Raw genomic sequence first — 21,353 nt, 5'->3', positions numbered from 1 at the left:
TATTTTATCCTGAACAAAAGACAGCCACTGGAAAAAAAAAAGTAAAAAAACCCTGAGAGTTTATGTGCAACATGTTTAATAACAGGAAAATAAAAGGGCAGAAAAGAGCCTATGGAAAGTATTCAATGTATTTAGCCATTTCCTCCTGCTTCTGGCTTTATTAAATGATATCCTGAAGGGTGCCGACAAAGAAACACAATTACACATAACTGAGCAAAGCAGCCTCTTTTTAAAAGTGGAAAGAATCAAGCCTGCTGTACTCCAGTTAATGCCCCCATAAAAGGAGAGACTGTTGGAACCTAATGTCGTTTACTGTTGATCCTAATATTTTTCCCTTTCTTGCTTAAATTTCCCCTGACACCTGCTTGGAGGTTGTTTCACATGGGCCATGTTGGAGAGAGGGAAATTGGACAGAGCCCCTTTGAAAGTGTAGTCAGGAGCCTGGAGTGCGAAACCAGATGCTTTCTGCTGCAAGCCAGAGCGCACTAGGGGATCCTCTGGGTCCGTTTGCGGTTACGTCATTTGTGGGTTTGAGTGACTTGTTTTATAAATTGGCACAACTGGTGGGAATGTTGTGTGTGTTTTTTTAAGGTGTCATATGCCTTTATGAAAGAAAAAGACATTCTGCCTGTGATCTCTCTTATCCAGTAATGACAGCTAAGCGGATTGCCAACACCAGTGTAGATTAAAAAATTAAGAGAAAAAGTAGCATGTATGTCTAGAGGAGAGCCTTGTCCAATGGGAACTCTAAATCAAAGGAACTCCCATATGGAAACAGCCAGTTCACTTGAAGTTCAAACCATGCTGACATTTGTAGGACGTGGAAATTTCATGGTATTCTTGTTCTGCCTCTTCCTGCCATTATAAGAACATGAGAAAAAGATTTTTTGCCTTGTTTCCTCATACCTGGGCTTTTTGTACTGTCTATTGCAAATAGCATCTCTGCTCTGTTTTTTCCAGATGTAAAGCCCACTGCAGAGACACTGGTGCCCACTTTGAAGAGTGAAGAGACCACCACCCCATACCCAACTGATGAAGAGGCAACCGAGTGTGGTGATAGCTGTGGAGAAGAGGAGGGTATGTATCAGAGCAGCACATCTTTATCTCAATAAATGATGGGTTAAGAGCTAAGCAAATACTCTTATCTTCCCATTAGCTCCTATACATGGGGCTGATTCCTGGAAAGCTTAGAGTAATATTGTTAGTGATAGGCCAAGATAAAAAAAAAAAAAAAACCAAAACCTGCCAAAATCTGATCAGTTATATCAAGGAAGGATGCAAGAGCAAGAGATAGCAGCTAATTCAGTCCCTAGGGTACGAGACTTGAAGAGCTGTTCTCCCAGCTTCCTTATGTGACCTGAAGAAACTCACTTAGTGCCCTGTTTAGAGCCACCTCCGTTCCAGATCCCCTTGTTGGGGTGTCGTAAATTCAGAATGTGATTCAGGGGAGAGATTCAGACTGCCAGGTATGCAAGGGTCCTTTTGCAGAGGTCACAACTGTGGGAGTAAATCACAACATGTAGAGGAGGCCGATGTCCTGAACACCTATCTGTTAAGGATCATCTTCCCTAATATCAGCTGCTTAAAATTTAGCAGGACAGTCTGGGCTCCTTGTGCAGGCAGCAGAGAGGGAAACACTAACTCCAGGCAGAAGTTTGTCCCCCCAGTCTTAGATGGCTATCAGATGTACAGGGAACGGTTTGGTATCTGTGGCGCTTGCCTTCCTCTTCTGACTATAGAAGAGGCTGAATGTTAGTTTAGACTACATGCTGTGCTTGTTAAGAGCCAGTGCTGGGGGGGACTAATCTTCTCTGCCTCAGATCCCTACCTGTAAAAGCAGATGTCATATTCTTCTGCTTCTTGCAAGGGGGATGTGTGCTCCTTGCAAGGGGGATGTGAGCATCTAAAGCTTGTGAAATGTCCAGATTAAGGGGAGAGGGCATGGCAGAGCTGTGCAGGGTTAGTTGTACAGTGCAGTGTGCAGGAGGTGCATGCCTCTGGGCACGACAGCAGAGCCTGGGCCTCAGCGCTGGGGCTGGGGCATTTACACAAGGACTTCAATGAGAAATCTCATGAGGAAAAGCTATCTTTTGAGATAGCTCCTAGGACTTCTGTCACTTCACCTTCCAGTCCCAGAGAAAAAATTAATGGATTTTAAAATAAATAAATTTTAAAAAGAACATTAATTGGCTTTTTCACACCTCCCATTGGGATTCTGCTGTAGTTCAGTTCTGGAAATGCAAGTTGCAGAAGTAGCTCAGAGGGCCTGATTCTCATTGCTTTGCCTCAGTAATAAGCCTGTGCAACCCTGCTACCATAGAGGCACTTGGGAAGCTGCCGAGAGGAAATTTAGGCCAGTAATAGCCTCTGCAACAACATGATTCCTGGGTGCAGTCCAGGGCAAGAGAGCGAGCGGAGTATGCCGTGGAGCATGGAACCAGCCTCCCCGTCAGCTTCTCTCAGATTTAGCAACAATTTTCATTCTCATACTCCATAAACAATGAGTGTGTTTCTCTGGACAATCAGATTTATGACAGCCAAACAGAAACAATGCTGCTCTCCAGGGTATGAGATTAGAGTGGAATAAAAGGATCCATGATCTGCATTGTTTTATTTCTAAGTGGGAGCATGTAAAGAAAGCCCTCTGCCCCTCGCAGCGAAGTTCCCCTGATGCCTATCGCTTGAGTCACTCACCTCCTTCTGGCTATCGCTCACTTTGTGAGCGCTGTGATTTAAAACTTCCTCTTTGCTCAGGAAAAACCCGGTCTATAATTGGGCTCTGATGTGCGTGTCTGCTGAGTGCTTGGGATGGTCTCAGACCATTTCTGCAGCCTCCATGCCTTATGGCTGCTTCCCTGACCGAAGGAGCCAGCAGCTGCCTCTCTGCTACATGCAGCCCCTGGCATGTGCCCTCCTGCCCACAGACCTGTCTCTGCAGGAAGGCTCTCCAGAGCTTTTAAAGCTGTTGACACAGGGGAATTAACTCTGCTCTGGTTTCACAGATGAAAAGTTAAATGACTCGCCCAAAGACCATGTGGTGAGTCCATAGTGGAGCTAGAAATAGAGGCTGGCTCCTTTTACTCAGAATCCAAAAGCTTGAGCTCATGGTGGCCCCACATTTCCCCTGGTAGCATTTCCATGAGAAGGTAGGAAGCGGTGAGTGACAGCTCGCCACATTGACAGACAGCTCCCGTCTGGTGCAAGTGGCTAGATCTGTCACTCAAGAGCTGGGTTTCTGGAGCACTTGAGATTCTCCTTTTGGAGCCAGAGCAGGAACTGATGAGCGCAGGGCACTCAGGAAGCGCTCTTCCCTGACATTTAAGAAGGCATTTAATATTTGACCGCTCTAGGGGATGAAGAGAAGGTGCTGATTAGAGTCTGGAAGCATTTGGTACTTGCTTTTATATTTGCTTAGTTTGGTGGATTAGCCGCAGGACGTGGTGTGAGCATTTTGATGATGCAGAACTTAAGGCTGATCCCTGGAGCTGACGAAATGTGAGATAGGTTAAAAGCTTCAGTGTGAGTGAGATTTCATGCTTTCTTCAGTATTTATGGCTTGCCAGCTATTTTAGTTTTGGGTTGTTTTTCAATAGCAACCCTTCATGGGTAGGTCATTTTTTAATCCAACTTTATTTTGCTTCTATTTCTTTTTATAAGATTTCCACCTCCCTGCAAACTTCAACTGCAACTTTGATCTCCCTGAAGACCTCTGTGGTTGGTCACATGACTTGGCAACAGGTTATACGTGGTCTTTTCAGCCTACAAGCACCTGGATTGGCAACTCTGAACCAAGCCCTGAGACTGTGCCTGGTAAGATGGATAATACCATACCAAAGCAGGGAAGAGGGAGCTGGTGGGGCTTTCTCCATGTGAACAGTATGACTGATTATTGCACAGCTATCAAGAGTTGTGAAGGCTGTGCAGAGACGAATGTTTTCTTTTGTGGAAGCTTTCAGATGCTTTGCTGTATGGTTCATGACTTATTTATAGGACTGTGACCGCTGGCACTGAATTATACTAACTATCCTCTTGAGATAGCCTTGAATCAGACACTGGGCTTTGAATCCCCTGTTACTGTGAAGGTTAGCCCAGGCTTTGTTTCACATCCTGATCCAAATGTCCTCTGTAGGACCCAATGCTTTTTCCCCAGAATGCATTTCCTCTTTTGTTAGAGATGCATTTCTTCCTCCCATATGTTGCTCAGATTGCCTATAGTCTTCAGCTATTCTGCACTCTGGGCTTGCATAGGCTGGATTTCAGCCTCCTCCAAGTGAAGGATGAGCTAAGCCCTAAGAATGTTGAAATATGCCAGCTTCTTGCTGTTTGACTTTTGCTCTTCTTCTCTTGTGTGCTTTGGAAGCAGAAGATTTGCATGAGTGTGGCAGAGCCTAATTTATGGAGGACCTCGCTGAGATATGCTGGCATGGGTTGGAAGGGAGCCTGCCTCTGGCAGTGTGGTTGATATATCAAGTTCTTCAGCTTCACATCTTGGAACTCGCCCCGGGACTAGTGCCCTTTCCATACCCTCATTGACTTTGTGGCACGGGTGGCATGAAGAACATTTGCCAGTTTCCTTATAACAGTAGACTGCGTCACCATAGCATCACTTCTCTTCACTGTCAGTCATTGCTTATGAAACTCAGGGCTCCCCCAGGGAGAGCTGGCTGATCTTACTTGTCTTCAGCTCTGCCTTGATACCCAGTGACTCCAGTATCTGCACGCCATGCACCCAGGGAGCTGTGGATGCTGTGGGCTCCTCCCTGCCCTCCCCCCCGGTAAGGTTGAGTCTCGAGATGCAAACATTCAGGCGAACCTGTTAGCCACCTGGCAGAGGCACTGGCCAGATTGGCAGTGCCGCCAGCCAGTTGGAAAGCCGTGCAGCCAACACCTGGTAGGCAGTGCTAAAGAGGAAAATATGTATTCCAGAAACATATGGGAAGAGGAGAATCTGCTACATCTCCACACACAAATCACCCCCACACAAATGCACACATCATTTCTCTCTTCAGCTCCTGAGGTGCTCGGCATTTTTCTAAGAGACATGGTAATGCTGTAAGTGCAGCCTATATGGACATCTGACAAATTCTTTGGCGTGACATAGGGTCACAGTGTCTGCTATGGAGAAAAACATTTTCATATTTCAAGTGTTTATCTCTTCAGCATTTGAGTGCTTTAGAAGATTAATATCTGGAGCTCAGTGGAGCCTCAGGCAACAGGAGAGAACACTTACAGCCAGCCCCAGACTTAATAACCCTCCCCATCTCATTCACTGTAATAATGTTTAATTAATATAAGCCTCCTGCAAGTAGGATAAAAATTACTTATTTTTATAACTCAGACTCAATTTTTCATTTCATTTCCTCTCCCCCGAGTCTCCCTACAATTAGTTGGCCATAGTTTCTTAGAAGACTGTTGTATGTGCGCACGCGTGTGCGCGCGTGTGCACAGCCTGGGAGAGGCTGGTGCTGCCTCAGACAGCTCAGCACGCAGTTCTGGTTTTTACCCTTCTTCTACCCTTTCTTCTCTTTCTTAGTTAGTTATGAACTGCAAAACCTCATCGCTGCGGCCAGGGGAATGTTTTCCTACTGAGTTCAGTGATCTGGTTTTGTGCCAGTGTGGACAGCTCTCCTTTACGGTGCTGTGCTGAGCCAGGCACCCAAGGACCGACGAGGTGCAGGCAGGCGTGCAGGCCCTGCCCGGCAAGTCACGGGCTGTACAGGCAGAGGAAGAGGAGGAGGCAGCCGCTCCAGGGGGCTGAAGTGACTTGCCCACGGCAGTGGAGGAAGTCAGCAGCAGACACCAGGCACAGGCTGAAGAACGGTTGTTGGTGCTGCCATGGGATCAGATCCTGGCTGTGTCCAGCAGGAATGCGTCCTCCCAGCGGCCATGCTGCTGCCTTGCCCACGCAGCCCAGGGCTGCGGAGGGGCTGGCATGCAAAGGCATCACTGCCGCAACTCGCTTTGGTCCTGCTCTTAGAAATTAAGAAGACATGACACAAAAGGAAACAACTATTTGCCTTTTTCCTCCCTGCACAGCTTTTAAAAGCAACTTGAGAAACATGAAAAAGAGGCAATGCTGGCCCCTCGGCGGGGACAGAATCGAAGCATTGTTTGGTTCACACTCCCCCATTCTTCCCCTGCCTTTCCCTCATGCTCCCTCCAGCACTTTGTTTCTACTTAGAAAATTCATCCTCAGACTCCAGGGAGCAAGGAATGAAAAGCCCTTATTCAGGGTGGTCTTTTCTTGTGAATTCCCCACCCTGGGGTGAGCAGTTGGGTGAAGGAGAGCAGCTGTGCTTGGTTTAGGGGCAGGGCAAAAGCTAACGGGAACTCAAAGCCGCTAGAGCCCAATTTTCTCTGATTTAAAGGTGCTGGCCCAGGCTAGAGGCCGTGGCTGTTCCGCGGTAGCAAGGAAATGTGCTGTGCCTTTAAGGGCCATGTGGGATGTGTTTCTATTTCTTCTGAAAATGGAAAAACAAAAATTAAAACTAAAAGAGAAAAAAATAATAATGAAAGGAGGAGCCCTGGCTCAGTCTACATGAGAGAGAGGGGGAAGGAAATGACCATGGTGAAATGTCCTCTGTGAGGCACTTGATTAGAAAAGTCTGCTGAGAGACAGGCCTGAATTCCTCAGATATCTCCCAATTTCATTTTATGCGCTGCATGCAATTCCTCCTCATCTTTGGCGCAGAGAACTTCTCGAGACTGACAAGACACCCACTGCTCTCATTCCACTATTTTTATTTCCAAGATACTCTTTCAGGCAGCTCTGCATTTCTTTTTTTAGCCCTGTGTTCCTTGGGCTCTTCGCACCATGGATTAGCTCCACGTCCTCTCCTGCAGGCTCCCATTACACGTCTGGGGACTCCATTGGTGAAAGTGGACCCAAAGTGCCCAACTCAGCAGAAACACAGCATGGTTCCAGCTGTTACCCTGCCCTTTGCAAGCCTAGAAAATACTGTTGCTCCCTTTTCCATGCCCTCACAAGAGATTGCCAGGATTTTTCCCTCTATGGATTTTCAGATGCTTCCTATCTGTAGAAAGATTCCCCTTAGCTGCACCTAGCAAGCTTCAAGTAGCAACAAGTTCAGGTTTCAATGAGGTTTCATCCCCCCTCCTGCTGCACGCAATGGCAATGTGTCATTGGTGTCAAGATAGAGGTCTTAAGACCTGAAAATGAATCTGGGTTGGTAAGTTGGGCACCTCAACTCTTCACCATCTTTGAATTTCACCGGGGTCTTGTTCCTGAAGGGTGTAAAGATCCTGGGTTGTATCCTTAGCTGGTCGGTGCAGTTGCGTTGCTCTCAGTGACACTATCCTAATAAGCCAGCACTGAAAAGCTGGAATCGGTGTGTTTTGCCCATTTTTTTTCCCCTCCCCTTTTCTTGCAGTCATTAAGTAAATACCTTGTGGTCCTAGAAGATCACTGTGGGGTCTGCGCCTCTACCACGTGCTGCTTCTCATTTGGGTGAGCATGGTGTCGGGGTCAGAGCCCTGGCAGCATTGTGAACCCCGTGTTGTTCAGATGTTGGCAGCTGTACATGCATGCAGAAAAGGAAGCGATTTTAACCTTGTAGTTCTCCTCACCACATAGCTCTTGGGCTGGGCTGAAAAAACCCACCGAGAGCTTCTGTTGTGGGCCATGGCCTCACTGGCTTTGAGGGTCAGGAATGCTGCTCATTTGGGTTGCAGGCGCTGCAGGGAAAGGTTTATTTGTTTCAAAGCGTTTCCAGCAGAGGAATGTTTGTAGTGCTCTGAAGTTTCCTAAGAGCTTATTTTTTAAGGAAAACAAACGTTGAGCTGTTTTTAAGCTGATGGTGACCCTTCACCATTCCTGTGTTTTTCCCATGGGATCTTTAAAGGGGAAAGTTTCATATTTTTCCTGCAATCCATGAGAACTTCTGCCTGAAGGGCTTGATCCTACTCTGACCAAACCAGCAGAAAGGTTTTCATGGTGTTAATGGAGCAGGGCTGGTCTGCACTTACTCTCATGAGACTTACTCTCAGGGCTTGTGCCTTGGGGACACGTTTTGACCTCTAGGGTCAATCCTGTCCCTTTTGAAGTAGTAGGGAGTTTTGCATGTGGGGTGGTGTGAAAGTCAAGCACTTCTGTGCAATGAGCGAGCAGCTGCACGCTGTGGGAAGGAGACCACATACCCAGCTCCATCTCTGCCTGTTCCCCCCGGGTGTGGTCCAGATTGCCTCTCAGCAAAGCCGTACACGGTTCTCCTGACCCTTGTTTGCACAGTGAGGACAGCAAACCCTAAAAAGTCATTTGTGCCTTGGCTGCCCGCAGCATGGTGGAGCTGGGACACCCCAGCACCCAGATCACAGGAGGTTTGCTGGGCATTGGCTGGGCTGTGTGAGTGCCCTGGCCATGGGCTAGGGCCAAGCTGTGGCCGGGCCATGGCCATCCTCGTGCTGTACTGTCTTTCATGAGAGAAGGGGCATGTCCACGGTCTGTCCCTGCACTGCCAGCAAAGCTCCTGCTTGCTTGGGCCGGGCTGGAGGCAGAGGAGAAGAAACCATTCCTCTGGGGCTCACCCATTTCTTCACTGCTCGCCTGTCTGTGTCCTTAGTCACTTTTTGGACCCAAACACCAGTGACACACACTGCCTATAAAACCGGGCTGGAATGCTCTCTGCAAAGCAAGACACCGTCTCTCAAATCTTAGCGCGTGCATCACTCCATCGCTTCGCAGCAGTGACTTAGCAGCCTGTGAGTCACAGAGCCCGATTCGGGAAAGCACGTGTGCGCGCAAGCAAGCCGCAATGTGCAGCCTGTGCGGTGGCAGCGCCGGCTCAGTTAATGCCTTTAATTGTGCATGCACAAATGCTGGGCGCGTGTGGGTCTGCACACACTCTTTCATGTAGGGGCATGCAGGGTGCCTGCCAGGCTGGCGGTGGATGCGGCGCGGTGGCAAGCAGCTCACTTAGCATAAATGTCAGGCTCTAATTGGCATTTGGTTTGTCAGGGACACTGTGCCCTCCCTGCGCTCCCAGAGGGGAGGCAGCGGGACTCACAATTGCGACGCGATGTTGAGGACGTGAGGCTTAATTAAGAGAGAGGATGTAATAGCCCGTCCATTAGAAAGGCTCTGGAGAGCAGGCGGAGGGCTTGGTTCTGGGCAGGTGTGGGGTTTTATGCCTTTTCACGGACTGATTTAGAGACTGAAATGGCAAGGACTTGGCAGGATAATTAACACATAATCAAAATTGAGGGGATTTTCCAGCAGACGCAGTGATCTAGTTAATATAAATATTAGTTTTACGGAGGATTGATTTCCCTTCGTAAATGAAAGTCTGTCATTGAGGAGAGGCCTGTCACTGAAATTACGGCGGCAGCCTTTTGAAGTGAATTTGCATGATTTGCCAAAAAAATTAAAAATATAATAACTATCCAATTTCAATCTGCATATTCATGCAGCTGCCATCCCCCTGCTATTAGAGCACCCTGCAGTCGTGAGGGGATCTGAGCTGATCCGCTCCCCGGGAAAGGCAAGGGCTGATGCAGCCTCCAGCTCACACGCCCCAGAAGGACGGCAGGATCTGGTCCCACCGGGACGTCTCCCCAGCCCCCTCAGGGGTGTCATTTGGGGCTGTGCAGGCAGCAGGCAGGGCCCAGAGCAGAGATGTCACCTATGGGATTTGGCAGACAAGAGGTGGCTGCTGGTGAACTGTGGCGCTGCCACTAAAACATACCATGAAACAAGCTCTGCAATGAAGAGTGCGGTGACCTTTGGAGGGACGTAAGTGAAGGCATTTCAGCGTGGGTCCTCCATAGGAGCAGCAGCTGTAACTCAATGATATCCAATGAGGGGGAAATGCAGAGGGAATCTGAAATCTCGGTAATTGCTTGTGTACATCCTGCCTGACATGTTTTGCTGGAAAAACTCCAGATATGCTGCTGAGACCTATGAGGGAAGGTGCTTTCCTTGGGAGAGAGGGTGAGACGTTCAGGACCCAAGCACAGGCAGGCTGACCTTGCAGAGGGGGCGACTGCCATGGCTCGTGCTTGCAGCCTGACCCGAACTGCGAGGCTTCATCCCCCGCTGCCCCTAATGTCCTCTCAGATGGCTTGCTAGCAGGAGGGGACGGGCATGCCAAGAGGAAACTGTGTTGGCCAGATGGTTTGTTTGCAGGGCCCGGCTGGTGATTTATCTGGGACTCACTGCCGTGCACATACAAGCGACTCTGCCATCGTCTGGCTGGGGATGGTTGTATGTTCACGCTCCTCTGGCTCCCCTACATCCAGATGATCCCATAAATCTTCCATGAGATTTATGCCATAGCATTGGTTGCAAAAACAGCGGTAGGTTAAAATGCCTGAGCAGATTTGTCCTGCCTTTTTTGAGCCAGCACTTTGAACTACCAGTGCCAGTTTGGTGGGGGATGTAGCTGCCGTGTTAGCTGGAATAGAGGCTGCAAAGCAAAATTCTGGGAAAGAGATTAAAATGCATTTCTGATCCTGGAAGAGTTGATCAGCTCGTCATTGCAAGGCTCCCTTCGAGTGTTTTAGCAGGAGAAATCAGCCTTTCAGGTGCTTTCTGTGCCAAAGGCTTCCATTTACTGTATCAAACAGAGCAACTACTGGAACCACCGGGCTCCCATGTGCTGTTCCAACAATTAGCTCCACAGTGCCCTTGTTCAGTCAATCTCAGCACATTTGCAGGGCTTTTCAGGAGGTCCAACTAGCCATTAGGGTGATCCAGCCATTTCATCTTCAAATGACACAGAAAGTTGTGTCTGCTTGCGCTCCGCTCTCCGTTCCAGAAGCTCCTGTTACCAGGAGCAGGAGCGCGTGGTACCCAAACCCACCGCCATTTGCAGGGGAGCGGCTGGGTTCATCACCCAAAGACTGAGCCTCCCCACAGCCCTTGGGATTACCCCCAGACCCTGTGGGCCCCAGCAAGCGCTGGGCAGGGAGCACAGAAGAAGCAGGGTTTGGGAGGGCTCCTGCAGCTCTGAAAGAGCCTGTGTGGTTGGAGGGGCATTGGTTTTGGCTGCAGTTCAGGAGTTTCTTTGATTTCACAGCCTGATAGGAATGGGAACAAATGAGAGGTCGGTGTCATCTCTGGTGGGAGGGATGTGATTCAGAGGCACACAGGCTCTTTTGCTGAAGCGGTGGAGGCAGCGAGGCTGGGTACCACCGACTCCCAGTGAGGGGTGTGGATCATGGTGGGTGTCCAGCTGCACAATTAACATCATCTCCTGCGGTCAGCTGTGGGCTTTGGGTGGATCCAAGAGTGGCTCGCATCCCTGCACTCAATCAGGCTGCCTAGGTACTGGCACCAAAGGTTGGTCCTGAACTTTGAGGATCTGGATTTGATCCTTCTTGAGTCTGCCTGGTGCTTTTATTAAGGAGTTGCGTGTGAGACCATTTCAGCTGTGAGATAATTGTATGATCGTAGTCTGATTTGCTCTTCCACCTTGTTTGTTGTTGCTGCTTTTTTCTTCTTATTGTTGCTTTTTTCTTTGAAGAGGCTTGTAGTGAATTACAAAAAGAGGATTTTAATTCAGGAGACCTTGATGACTTATTATGCCTTATTGCTCCTTAGACATGGAGTACAGCTTGTTCTTTTTTTCTTCTTCCGCTTGTTTATCTCCCACATCTCCTCCTCCACTACTACCACTCCAAGGTAAATCACACAACACTCCTCCATTAGAGAACGGCATGGTACTTTTTCAAGTGATTCACTCAAGCAGGAGTGGGCAAACATGCTTTCATCTTTTTTTCTGCTACTGTTTGTTGGCATAAAGGGCCAAGTGGCCCAAGTATATTTCATAGGTGCTAGAAAATATTGCTGGAAAATTTGCTCTTTCTTCATGTGGCCGGTCAGGGACAGATTTGTCCTTCACGCAGCAAAATCAGTGAAAGTTCATATGGAGTGGATACGCTTTTGCAATATCTTGATCATACATCCCAGAAGTAGAGTGATGGCAAATCTTTCTGCTGTCTTGTCCTAAATTTATTTTAGAAAGCTGTGTAGCTCACGGTGGTTGGCTTCAGCCCAGCTCTCTGGCAGTGACAAACTTGTGGCGGGGCCAGTGGCTGTGCAACCACTGATGCATCTCCCTTGGGCTGGGATGTCACTAGATTGCTGAGCGGCAGTGAGGTCAGCTGCTGTTTTCTGGGTAGGACCTGTCTTTCAATGCTCAGAAACTGGGCTCTAAGTTCAGGTCTCTCTGGTTTAAGTTTTGGAGATGTTTTGGGTGCACTTTGCAAACATTCTCAGTGCAGTCGCTGCTCTTCTGCCATTGCTGTGGGCACTGAAGCCTTGGAGGGAGCAGGGCAAGCAGCATGCAGGCTGCTGCTCAGAGCTTTGTCCGTCAAGCGCAGCGGGCTAGGACGTGTGGAAAGGAAGAGACAGACCCTTAGGTGTGGTCCTGGGGCAGAGGTGACCCCGCTGGGCTGCAGGAGGGCTCGCGCGTGCTGTCGTGAAGCACCACTGACTCTTGCCCACTGTGTAGCAAGAGCAAGCGTGTTCATCCCTCTGGTGAGTGAAACGCAAAATACAGCGATATCTGTCGTTGGCCTGTCTGTGTCACCTTGTACTGCAGGCACTGCAGTCGGGGGCAGGTAAGGATCAGATCAGCTACATGCTTGGCTTTCAGTCTGTGCTAAGGGACTTCAGGCATCCAAGCTGCAAATGGGGAACTCCTTGAGGAGGCTTCTCATCAGAGAGGACTGGAAACCACTGATTCCAGACCAAATCGGCCATGCCCAGGGATTTGTATCCATGGGCTTTTGCCGCTATTGGTATTCAGATCAAGTATCTCCAATTCCAGTCTCAGCCTTGAACTTCTCCTGGGATATCAAACGTACCAAATCTTCTCCCTGAGGACTGACAAAAAGCATGGCACAATTTAAAATGTAATATTAAAGCAAGTGAATCCCCTACTGTATATATTTCAGCTGCCTTCAAGTTTGCAGCTACCCAGTTATCACCTGTGCATACTTCACTCACTGGGATCACATCCTTCCTCTGTACTGTGCTTTAGGGGCTGTTTTGCTGCATTACAGAAAAACCGAGAGCCAGGCTTTCATTTTGTCATGCGTATCCTCGAAACAAAATTGTCAGCTAGACCCTGATTGTGGAGTATTTACCGCTGGGGATGAAAAGAGGCAGGATGAACACAGCTTGAGATCCCCATCCCAAGATGAGTTTTCAGCACCGGCGGTTAGAAAAACCCACCTCAGGCTTGTTCACTGAGCAAGCTCCCAGCAGAATAAGCACAACCCCCCCACAATGTCATTATCGTGGTGTCGCTTCTTCTGACAATAACTGCTCTTTAACTTCTCCTAATTATATCAATCTCCGGCTTACCGCTTTCTGGTTTTGCTGTCGGTCTCCTACCAGACGGTAGTGGCTGGTGAGGGAAGTGTGCTCCTCAATGCCTTGCCCAGGCTTCCCAGAGCGCAGCAGTGGCACGGCTTGCTGCGCACACCAAGGGTGCCGGTGTGAGACCCCACTCCTGCAGGCATGGGTGTGAGAGCCTGCCCAGCACTGCCAAAGCCACCTGGCAGGAGGTGAGACGCATGTTGCAAATGGCTGCAGAAAATAATATAATGGTGTTTTCCTCTTTGAACAGACCGCAAGAATTACCTGCAGCTGCAGAGCAGCAGAAGGAGGGAAGGCCAGCGAGCCCGGCTCATCAGCCCTGCCATCTATCTGCCCCGGAGCGCTGTCTGCATGGTCTTCCAGTACCAGGCGTGGGGCAGCAATGGGGTGATGCTGCGGGTCTGGCGGGAAGCCAGCCAGGAGCACAAGGCGCTGTGGGTCATCACGGAGGACCAAGGGGAGGAGTGGAGGGAAGGACGCATCATCTTGCCAAGCTACGACACTGAGTATCGGGTAAGATGCTCAGGGAAGGTGTGCTGGGCCAGGCAGGCATCTCCAGCATCTTTATTTCAGTGTTTCAGAGCCAGGGCCCATTCATCATTAGGGAATGTGGCTGTTTTCATTGTGTTTCTGGAGTTACTATAGTAACTAAACGACACTGTTTGTTATTCAGAGAGTGCCTGTCTTCTGCACAGACTTGGGCCTTTGTTCAGACTGTTGCCTTTTATATTCCTCAAATCTCCCACTTTGCAAATATTTTCCCTTCTTTTTTTTTTTCATTTTGTTTTGTGCATTTTCCCCCCCTCAGCTGAGGGTCATCAGATAGCTGAGGGTCATCATCATCTGACCAGAGGCAGGTGCGCAGCTCCAGGGAGCAAACCCAAACCCTGCAGCCAGGAGAAGTGGGAAGCTGGGAGGGGGCACGGCCAGCTCTTAAGGGTAGGCAGCAAACAGCCCTTCTCCAGCCTCGGCTGCAAGTGCTGATGTGGGAGAAGGAAGAGAAAATGCAGGTTCGTTTGTGAATCGGCTTCTCGGATACCTTAGACCAGATCAGAGGGCTGGGTGCAGTGCTGTGGGATCAACGCCCAGTCCCACTGTCAAGAGATCAGTGGAAGAGGAGGGATGAGCTGGAGGGAGCAGTGCTGCTCACCACAGCCGCCTGAGCCCCTCTGGCACACTGTGCCAGCGCCCCGCGGAGAGGCTGCTGCTTCTTCCAGGAGTGCCTTTGGCATGGTTAGCCCTTCCGGGCAGCTCGCCGTTTGCCAGGGAGCCAGGGCTGCTGTTGTCACTTGTTAACAAGCATCAGCGCAGCATCCAGCACCCTCCAAAGCAGAAGGAAACACTCACTTGCAGGCCAGAGGCTGTGCTTTGATGACCACCCCAGCAGGGAGCCTTGCTCTGGCTGGCTCCCAGCCCCGACCCTGACCCAGGGAGCTGCTGCTCTCAGGCCACTGACCCCTCCAAACTGCTGCCTCCTGCGTGGGTCGATGGCTCACGCTTGGGACCAGCAGCTCTGATTCTCTGTCCTGTGCTCAGACAGACACCTGGCCCTTCAGGGAGGTCTCCTTGCAGGCAGGCATAGGATCAGGCTGCCCAGCCACCCCAGAGAAAGGGGGCATCTAAAATGGGGAGAGGATGTTTGTGAAATACATAGCCCTAGGAAATTATTTGGACCCTCAAGAGTAGTCAGGGAGATAGAAAGCAAAAGCTTTGCACCAGAGCTGCATGACTAGTTTACTTGTGTGTGTTTGGCTTTTTAATAAAATACCAGTAAATGCAATATGCCTACAGATAAGAATGATGGGCGCTGGCTGACTACTTTGTGCATTAAATGTGAATATACTGGCATTAGCTAAATAACAGCATCATTATGTAAATAATGCCAGTCTCTCCACTCAGCAGTTCTTAGAGTTAACGACTCTATTTATTTTTGTAAATATATTTTGCCTGTGATTAAGTAGGAATAAATTGACCCTTCTCCTCTAACATTTCAATACTTCTTATGTAATGTTGATGGGAACAGCACTTTACAGTTAATGTAGCTGTGCATTTTGTGTCCTTCCCTTCCTTTTTCTGATCATAGTCCAGTTAATACCACAGGCCAAATCTGCTGCTGCTGTAAGTCAGTGTTATGCCACTTGCATCATTTGTGCAAGGGCTGGAGGGTGGCCTGGGATGCTGAATATTGATTCACTGAGTCTTTATTCCATGTGAGAGACATTTGCAAGAACAAATTGCAAGCCAAGTGCTACCAGGCCAGGTAACAATCTTTCTGCCAAACCCATCCCTGCAGAGCAGCTTTCCCTGGGGCAGGGGTGGCAGAGGCAGGGCAAGGAAGCAGGACTAGTCTCAGGTCATCCGCAGGTGTGCAGGGACTGTCAGGAGCAGATCTCCTGCCCTTTCCCTCTGGAGCAGCAGCTGCTCTCTGCCTCCCAGCTTAACATTGACATTTCTGTCCCATTCTCTCACAGATTGTGTTTGAGGGATTTATACGCAATGGCCACTCAGGAGAGCTCGCCCTCGATGACATTCGGCTAGGCACCGACATCCCGCTGGAGAACTGCATGGGTACGTGCTGTTGTGTCCGGCCGCGGGGTTGGGGATGGCAGTGGGACAGCCGGGGCTGCAGAGCCTTCGCTTGCAGGCTGCCAGTGGGCCACTTCTTCTCCTCTGCTTGAGTTACTGGGAGTTTCTGGATCTCAGCTGGGACTTTCCTTGCCCATGAAAGAAATGACGGGGTCTCAGTCTCTGAGGGATGGTGGCTCTGACCGTGTTGGGTGTGAAAGGCAGGAAGCACATGTCTCTGCTGGGCAAAGCTGAAAGAGCAGCTGAGGGTTACCGAGGAGTATTCTATGCAATAAGGACATACACCAAATTTAAAAGGAAAGTGCTGGACAAAAGAAACCAGCTGTCAGTCAGTATTACACACATAGAGGGGCCAATGAGTTCAAAAGGAGTGTTCTCTAATAAGAAATAAAATAGCAGAGGGGTTTTACAGCAATGTTAACAGAATAACAAAAGAAATTTTTGTCCTAGAATTCACCGTCCCCCAAACCAGGCCAAAAGCCAGGTGGATTCATTCAATGTGAAAGACAGAGAGGACTTTAAAAAAAGAGAGAGAGAAAAAAGTGTGTTTTAGCAATTTGCTGGTGGAGCTATTGCCCTGCCCTGTTCCGCTAGCTGGCGCATCCATGCAGGCACTCTGATGGCTCTGGTCGCCATCTAGCTTGGATGTGGATTTAGAGCCATCCCAGTTGAGGATGGGACCAGCAGTATTCAATTAGTGGGATCTGTGCTGAGAGCTGCCCACAGTAGCTAGGCCCTGCTCTTCTGCGTGACCTGGGGAAGCATGTTTCACTGTTAAACACCCGCAAAGTGTCCGACCCATGCTGAAGTCAGTGGAAGAAGTCAGACGAAACAGAGTCTCTCTTCCCTTTGGGCTTTGAAAGGCCCCGTACAGTGAAGCTGCTATCCTCTCCCCCACCAAAGGAGGGGGAGGATCCCGGTGCCTCCTAACGCAAGCGGGATGGACGCTCTCTTCCGAGGGGTGTACCTCAGGGGAGGAGGCATGGGACAAATTGTGCCCGGGAAGGGCTGGTCATGTCACTTGCCACCCTGTGCAGGCAAGCGATGGTGAAGATGGTGCAGGAACCAGCATTAATAATAGAACAGAGTATCGGGACTGCCCCAGAGATGCTCTTGAGCTCCGTCAGTCCCAGTTTCTTTGATGCTTTGAACTCTGCTGGTTTCCCATCTGCTAAAGGAGCTAATACTCCATATGTCAAATTCCCTGTATTTAAAGCTTGACAGTGGTGTTTTAATCCCTTGCCTTCTATGGCATTAAAGAGAAGCAAGACTGATGATTAACACTAATAGCATTTCCTATCTAACTTCTTTTGAGCTCAGCAATTCACCTAGCTCCAGCGTTACTGTATCTTGGGGCTCATGAACCTAAAGCTTAATATTTCAAAACAAAAGCATTAATAAATTATAAAGTTTCAAGCATTGCCAGCCCTAAAAATAACACCAAACTGCTACACAAAATTATTTGTCCCCTTCTAGGAAGTTGAATGGGAATCTTAAAACTGATAAGGATAGTTTGTTTCTGATCATTTCTAACAAAGGGCTCCCACTGCAAACTTTAACATAACTCATGGGTCATTTCCGATGTCACCAAAATAATAATGAAATGGTAGAGATACAGTGCTGCGCTCTCTCTGTCAGGGCCATGAGAATAGCTGACTCCAGCACAGGCTACTGTTTTTTCAAATGTAATCCTGGGAAGTAATCTGATTCCTTTTTAGTGTGAAAGAACACTAATAAGTCACAACAATTTTTTCCTTTGACAGATGTGTCGTTCACATTCTGAACTTGAGTGATGATTTCATAGCCCTCAGTACAGCCAGAGTCTGCTTCTGTGACTCACAGGCATAATGCAGAAGTAATCTAAAAATAATCAGAAGTCTATTGCTTCTGCGAGAAAGTAATCAGTAATAAGTACTGATTATTGCTTTTCAGATCCAGTAATTTGTAATAGATTACTTCAAAGTATCTTGAAAGAAGAAAAATATCACTTGCTTTTGTTTCTTGGCACCGTGAGATGGAGAGGAGTATGGCATCGATGCCCAGAAGTAACACAGTTCCCATGTGAATAACGATGCCAGAGTTGAGCCAGAAACCAAACTGCTCTTGGAAATTTTAGGGGGTTTCAGGGTTTCATCACTGGGCCAGGTGGGGCTTTGTCTTTGGATGACTCAGGCCAGCCAGCTGAATCCAAATGACCCTCAACTTCGGACATATTTTTCTCTGAAGTCTGTGTCTGAGTTGAAGCTTATTGCATCTGGCTGCTCCTCCGTTGAGGCAGGGTTGCCCCCCATCCTGGCGAGGTTGGCTAGCAGCCCGCGCTGTTTCCAGTGAGTGGCTTCCGTGGGGCACAGCCACATGCCTGCTTGGCCACTGCAAATCAACAAAGACATTAATTGTGGCCTTGTGTGTAATATTCCCCTTTCTAATACTAGGTTTTTTTTTTCCTTTGCAGAACCCATCACAGCTTTCCCAGGTGAGAACTACTTTCCAGGTAAAACTGCACTTCTCTTGGTGGTTTCTTTCTGCTGGCATGGGCTTTTACATTGAAGGAAAGCGATGTGCGTGCTTGTACGAACAGCAAATGTTCCGAGAAGTGAAATGGCAAGCGTGTGCTAAACCTCCCCCGCCGCAGCAGCAGGAGGTGGCACCCTCTGACTCCTGCTAGGTGACAGGGAGCAGGCAAACAGACAAGTCCCACTGTCTTGGGGCTGAATAGCATTAGGAAACCTGCCATCACGAGGCACCCAGCCTCCTGAAGAGCAGCTGAGCCCAAAATGGGAAGGCTGAGGAGTAAACGGTAGTTATCAACAAAAAAACAGTAGGCAATTAAAGGTGAAATGAGGTGGCAATGACTTACATTAGTGTTGGGGAAGGTTGTTCTCTAGCTTATAGATGCTCTGGCAGTGGTGGTGTTGAAGCTGCTGGCAAAGGAGGGTGGGGCCAGTCTGCTTGGAAGGGGAAGGGAGTTGGGAGGTAGAAGTGGGAGAGTAAACTGCCATGAGGAGCTCTGAAGGTGACAGTCAATAAAAGGAAAACAAGGTGAAATGGTGCATTTAATAGCTTAATACTAGCCTGAAGGATAGAAACTGGCATTTCTGTGATCAAACCTACAGAGTAAGACAAAAGGTGAGGAACTCAGAAAAACTGCCTCGCTCTTTGAGCAGTCAGTGGGGATGCTGTTTGTCTTGCTCTGGGGTGAGAAAAGCTATCTGCTTTTGCAGGGAAGATCAGATTAGTCTGTTTGAGAGTTTTTTTCCCCTGTTTTGATTTTGGATTTTGTTTTCCTGCCTGCCTCTTCAGGAATGCATCTGGGGGTTTTGTTGTGATGAAGAGCAGGCTTGGGGCTCCCCTTAACTTTGAAAGTTGTTTTGCCAGTTCGGTCAATGCAGCCTTTGCTTTCACTTGGACATGATGTCTGTACTGTTCCCATCCCCTACTCTGCTCGTGGGCTATAAGATATGGCTGGACTCTACCCTAGAAGCAGCTGCATTTCTGTGTGGGGCAAAACTGTCTCTGGCAGGTATGTGTGGTGGGAGCTGTGGCGGTAAAGGAAAAGTAGAGACCGAGACTGAAGTCAATGCGCCACTCCGTCCCTGGGGTGTGAGGCAGGCTGTGGAGCATTACCAACGGGAGGGACATGCACAGGGCGTAACACTGTATTTTACAGTCATACCCATCGTGTAACAACTAGGAATTTGGGCTTGCTTGTTTGTAGGCTGCTTATTTATCTGTTTCTCAGGCTTGTGGTGTTACGGAAAAGCTGCTGCAATATTCTCAGCTGACAGTTAAAGCCTCATGACCCTTCCTCACTTACACCATCTCTCTATGTTCTCCTGGGCCTGGTCTGGTACCTATTTTGCAAACAGCATCCTTGTCTTTTGGGGCTTGTAACATGCATGTCATATTCAGTTTGAACCTCATTCTGGGTTCTCACATTGAGTCTATGCCAAAGTCATGTTGTTTCTTTTGCCCTTCATCCCATGCCCTGCTGCCTGTATGCCTCCATTTCCCTGTTGTATTCCCCAGGACACGCTGGCTGGGTAGCGACAGCGTTTGCTGTGCCCAGCACAGTGAGGTCCTGAGCACCACAGGCAGATGCTGTTACAGGCAGATGCTGTTGCAGGCACACCACCCCTTCAGGCACGAGCTCGCCAGCTTGTGCCAGTGGGCTCCTGCCCATTGCTAGCTCCCTGGAGGACACCCTGCCACAAAAGGGTGCTCAAGAGGAAAGACTGTGCAGGAAGTATTGAGATGTTCCATGGCCCCCACTCCTGCAACTACATGATGAGCTGAAAAGTCAGATGCCATTAAATATAATAGCAAATCCTTCCTCTCCTGGCTTGGGAGCAAAGCTGAAAATATGCACCTTACCGGCTCCAGGATCACAAGGCAAATAATAAAAAGAGAGTTGTGTGGGTGGAATATCTTTCAGCTAGTGGGTCGGGATCTTACAAGACCAGTCAAGTGTGCTTAAACTGTGCTGCATTTGAGAGTTGATGCATCTCACCCATAAAGAAAACATATAACAAGTGGCTGGAAGCAAGGGGTTAGATAAATACCTGGCTAAAAATAAGAGACATATTCCAAAGAGCGAGGAGACAAACCGTGGGGATAATTTGCCTTTGGGATTGGTGGATTCTCCCACACCGGGTATCCTGAAATCAAGACAGGGATATCTTCTTGGAGAAATGACAGGTAGCAATTAAGGGGTTGAGGCTGACACTGGTTTTGTGGCATTCAGATTAAGTGAGTGTAATACTCGCTTTCATCTGTGCCATCTGTGAAAAGTCCAGCTGTGTTGCTTGTCCGCAGCGGTTAATGTCAGTGATTTTGGAGAGGAATATGAGCTGTGACACGGCAGTGGCAGAGCAAGGCAGGCAGCCCTCTAGGAGGCTATCTGGAAAGGATTTTCTCCTTTTTTTCCCCAGATGACTTTTACTCTTGCTTCTTTTGGGTTTTGATTTCTGCTACACAGCTCTAAAACTGGTCCTTGTAGAGTCTTCCCTGTTGGGAAGAGGAGGGGGCTATACCTGGCCAGGTTGGAGGTGTGAGTGCAGCAGCACACCCACATGAAATCATCCACTCTGTAGGGATTAAACCAGGTTTCCACTGACCGATGTCCCAAGCCGTGCATAAACACAGCACCCACAAATTCGACAGCAAGAGTAGGAGGCATTTCTTTATTAAGACAAGAGCCCTAGTGAATAAATGAGGAAGGGCAAATGTGTGTGTGTGTGTGTGTGCGCGTGCATGTGTGGCGGAAGGCAAAGGGGAGTGGAAAAATTATTAAGAAGATGGATTTTTTTTTCCATCTGCCTGAGCAGAGAACTTTTCCACTGATATAAGAGAAAACTTCCAGAGAGTAGCAGAGCCAGTAAAAACAGAGCAGATGATAACATCAACGCTGTGTGCTGAGTGGATGGGC

The 21,353-nt window shown here is 48.7% G+C and overlaps 1 protein-coding gene across 3 annotated transcripts in view; it reads left to right on the top strand.

Moving 5' to 3' along the window:
* NRP2 (neuropilin 2) overlaps window positions 1-21,353 on the top strand; it is a gene marked incomplete at its 5' end in the record, with an annotated part of 90,157 nt that overhangs the window by 51,125 nt on the left and 17,679 nt on the right. For all 3 annotated transcript variants that reach the window (XM_082314131.1, XM_082314130.1, XM_082314132.1), the window contains 5 exons: window positions 961-1,077; window positions 3,658-3,810; window positions 13,593-13,855; window positions 15,814-15,910; window positions 18,381-18,401. In XM_082314131.1, coding sequence (XP_082170257.1) covers window positions 961-1,077; window positions 3,658-3,810; window positions 13,593-13,855; window positions 15,814-15,910; window positions 18,381-18,401 — 651 coding nt within the window. The remainder of the gene's footprint in view (window positions 1-960; window positions 1,078-3,657; window positions 3,811-13,592; window positions 13,856-15,813; window positions 15,911-18,380; window positions 18,402-21,353) is intronic.

This window comes from Platalea leucorodia (assembly GCF_965183815.1).
Source record: "Platalea leucorodia genome assembly, chromosome: 5".
Classification (NCBI taxonomy): Eukaryota; Metazoa; Chordata; class Aves; order Pelecaniformes; family Threskiornithidae; genus Platalea; species Platalea leucorodia.
Note: the sequence above shows the minus strand (reverse complement) of the source record. Positions and strands in the feature narration are given on the sequence as shown.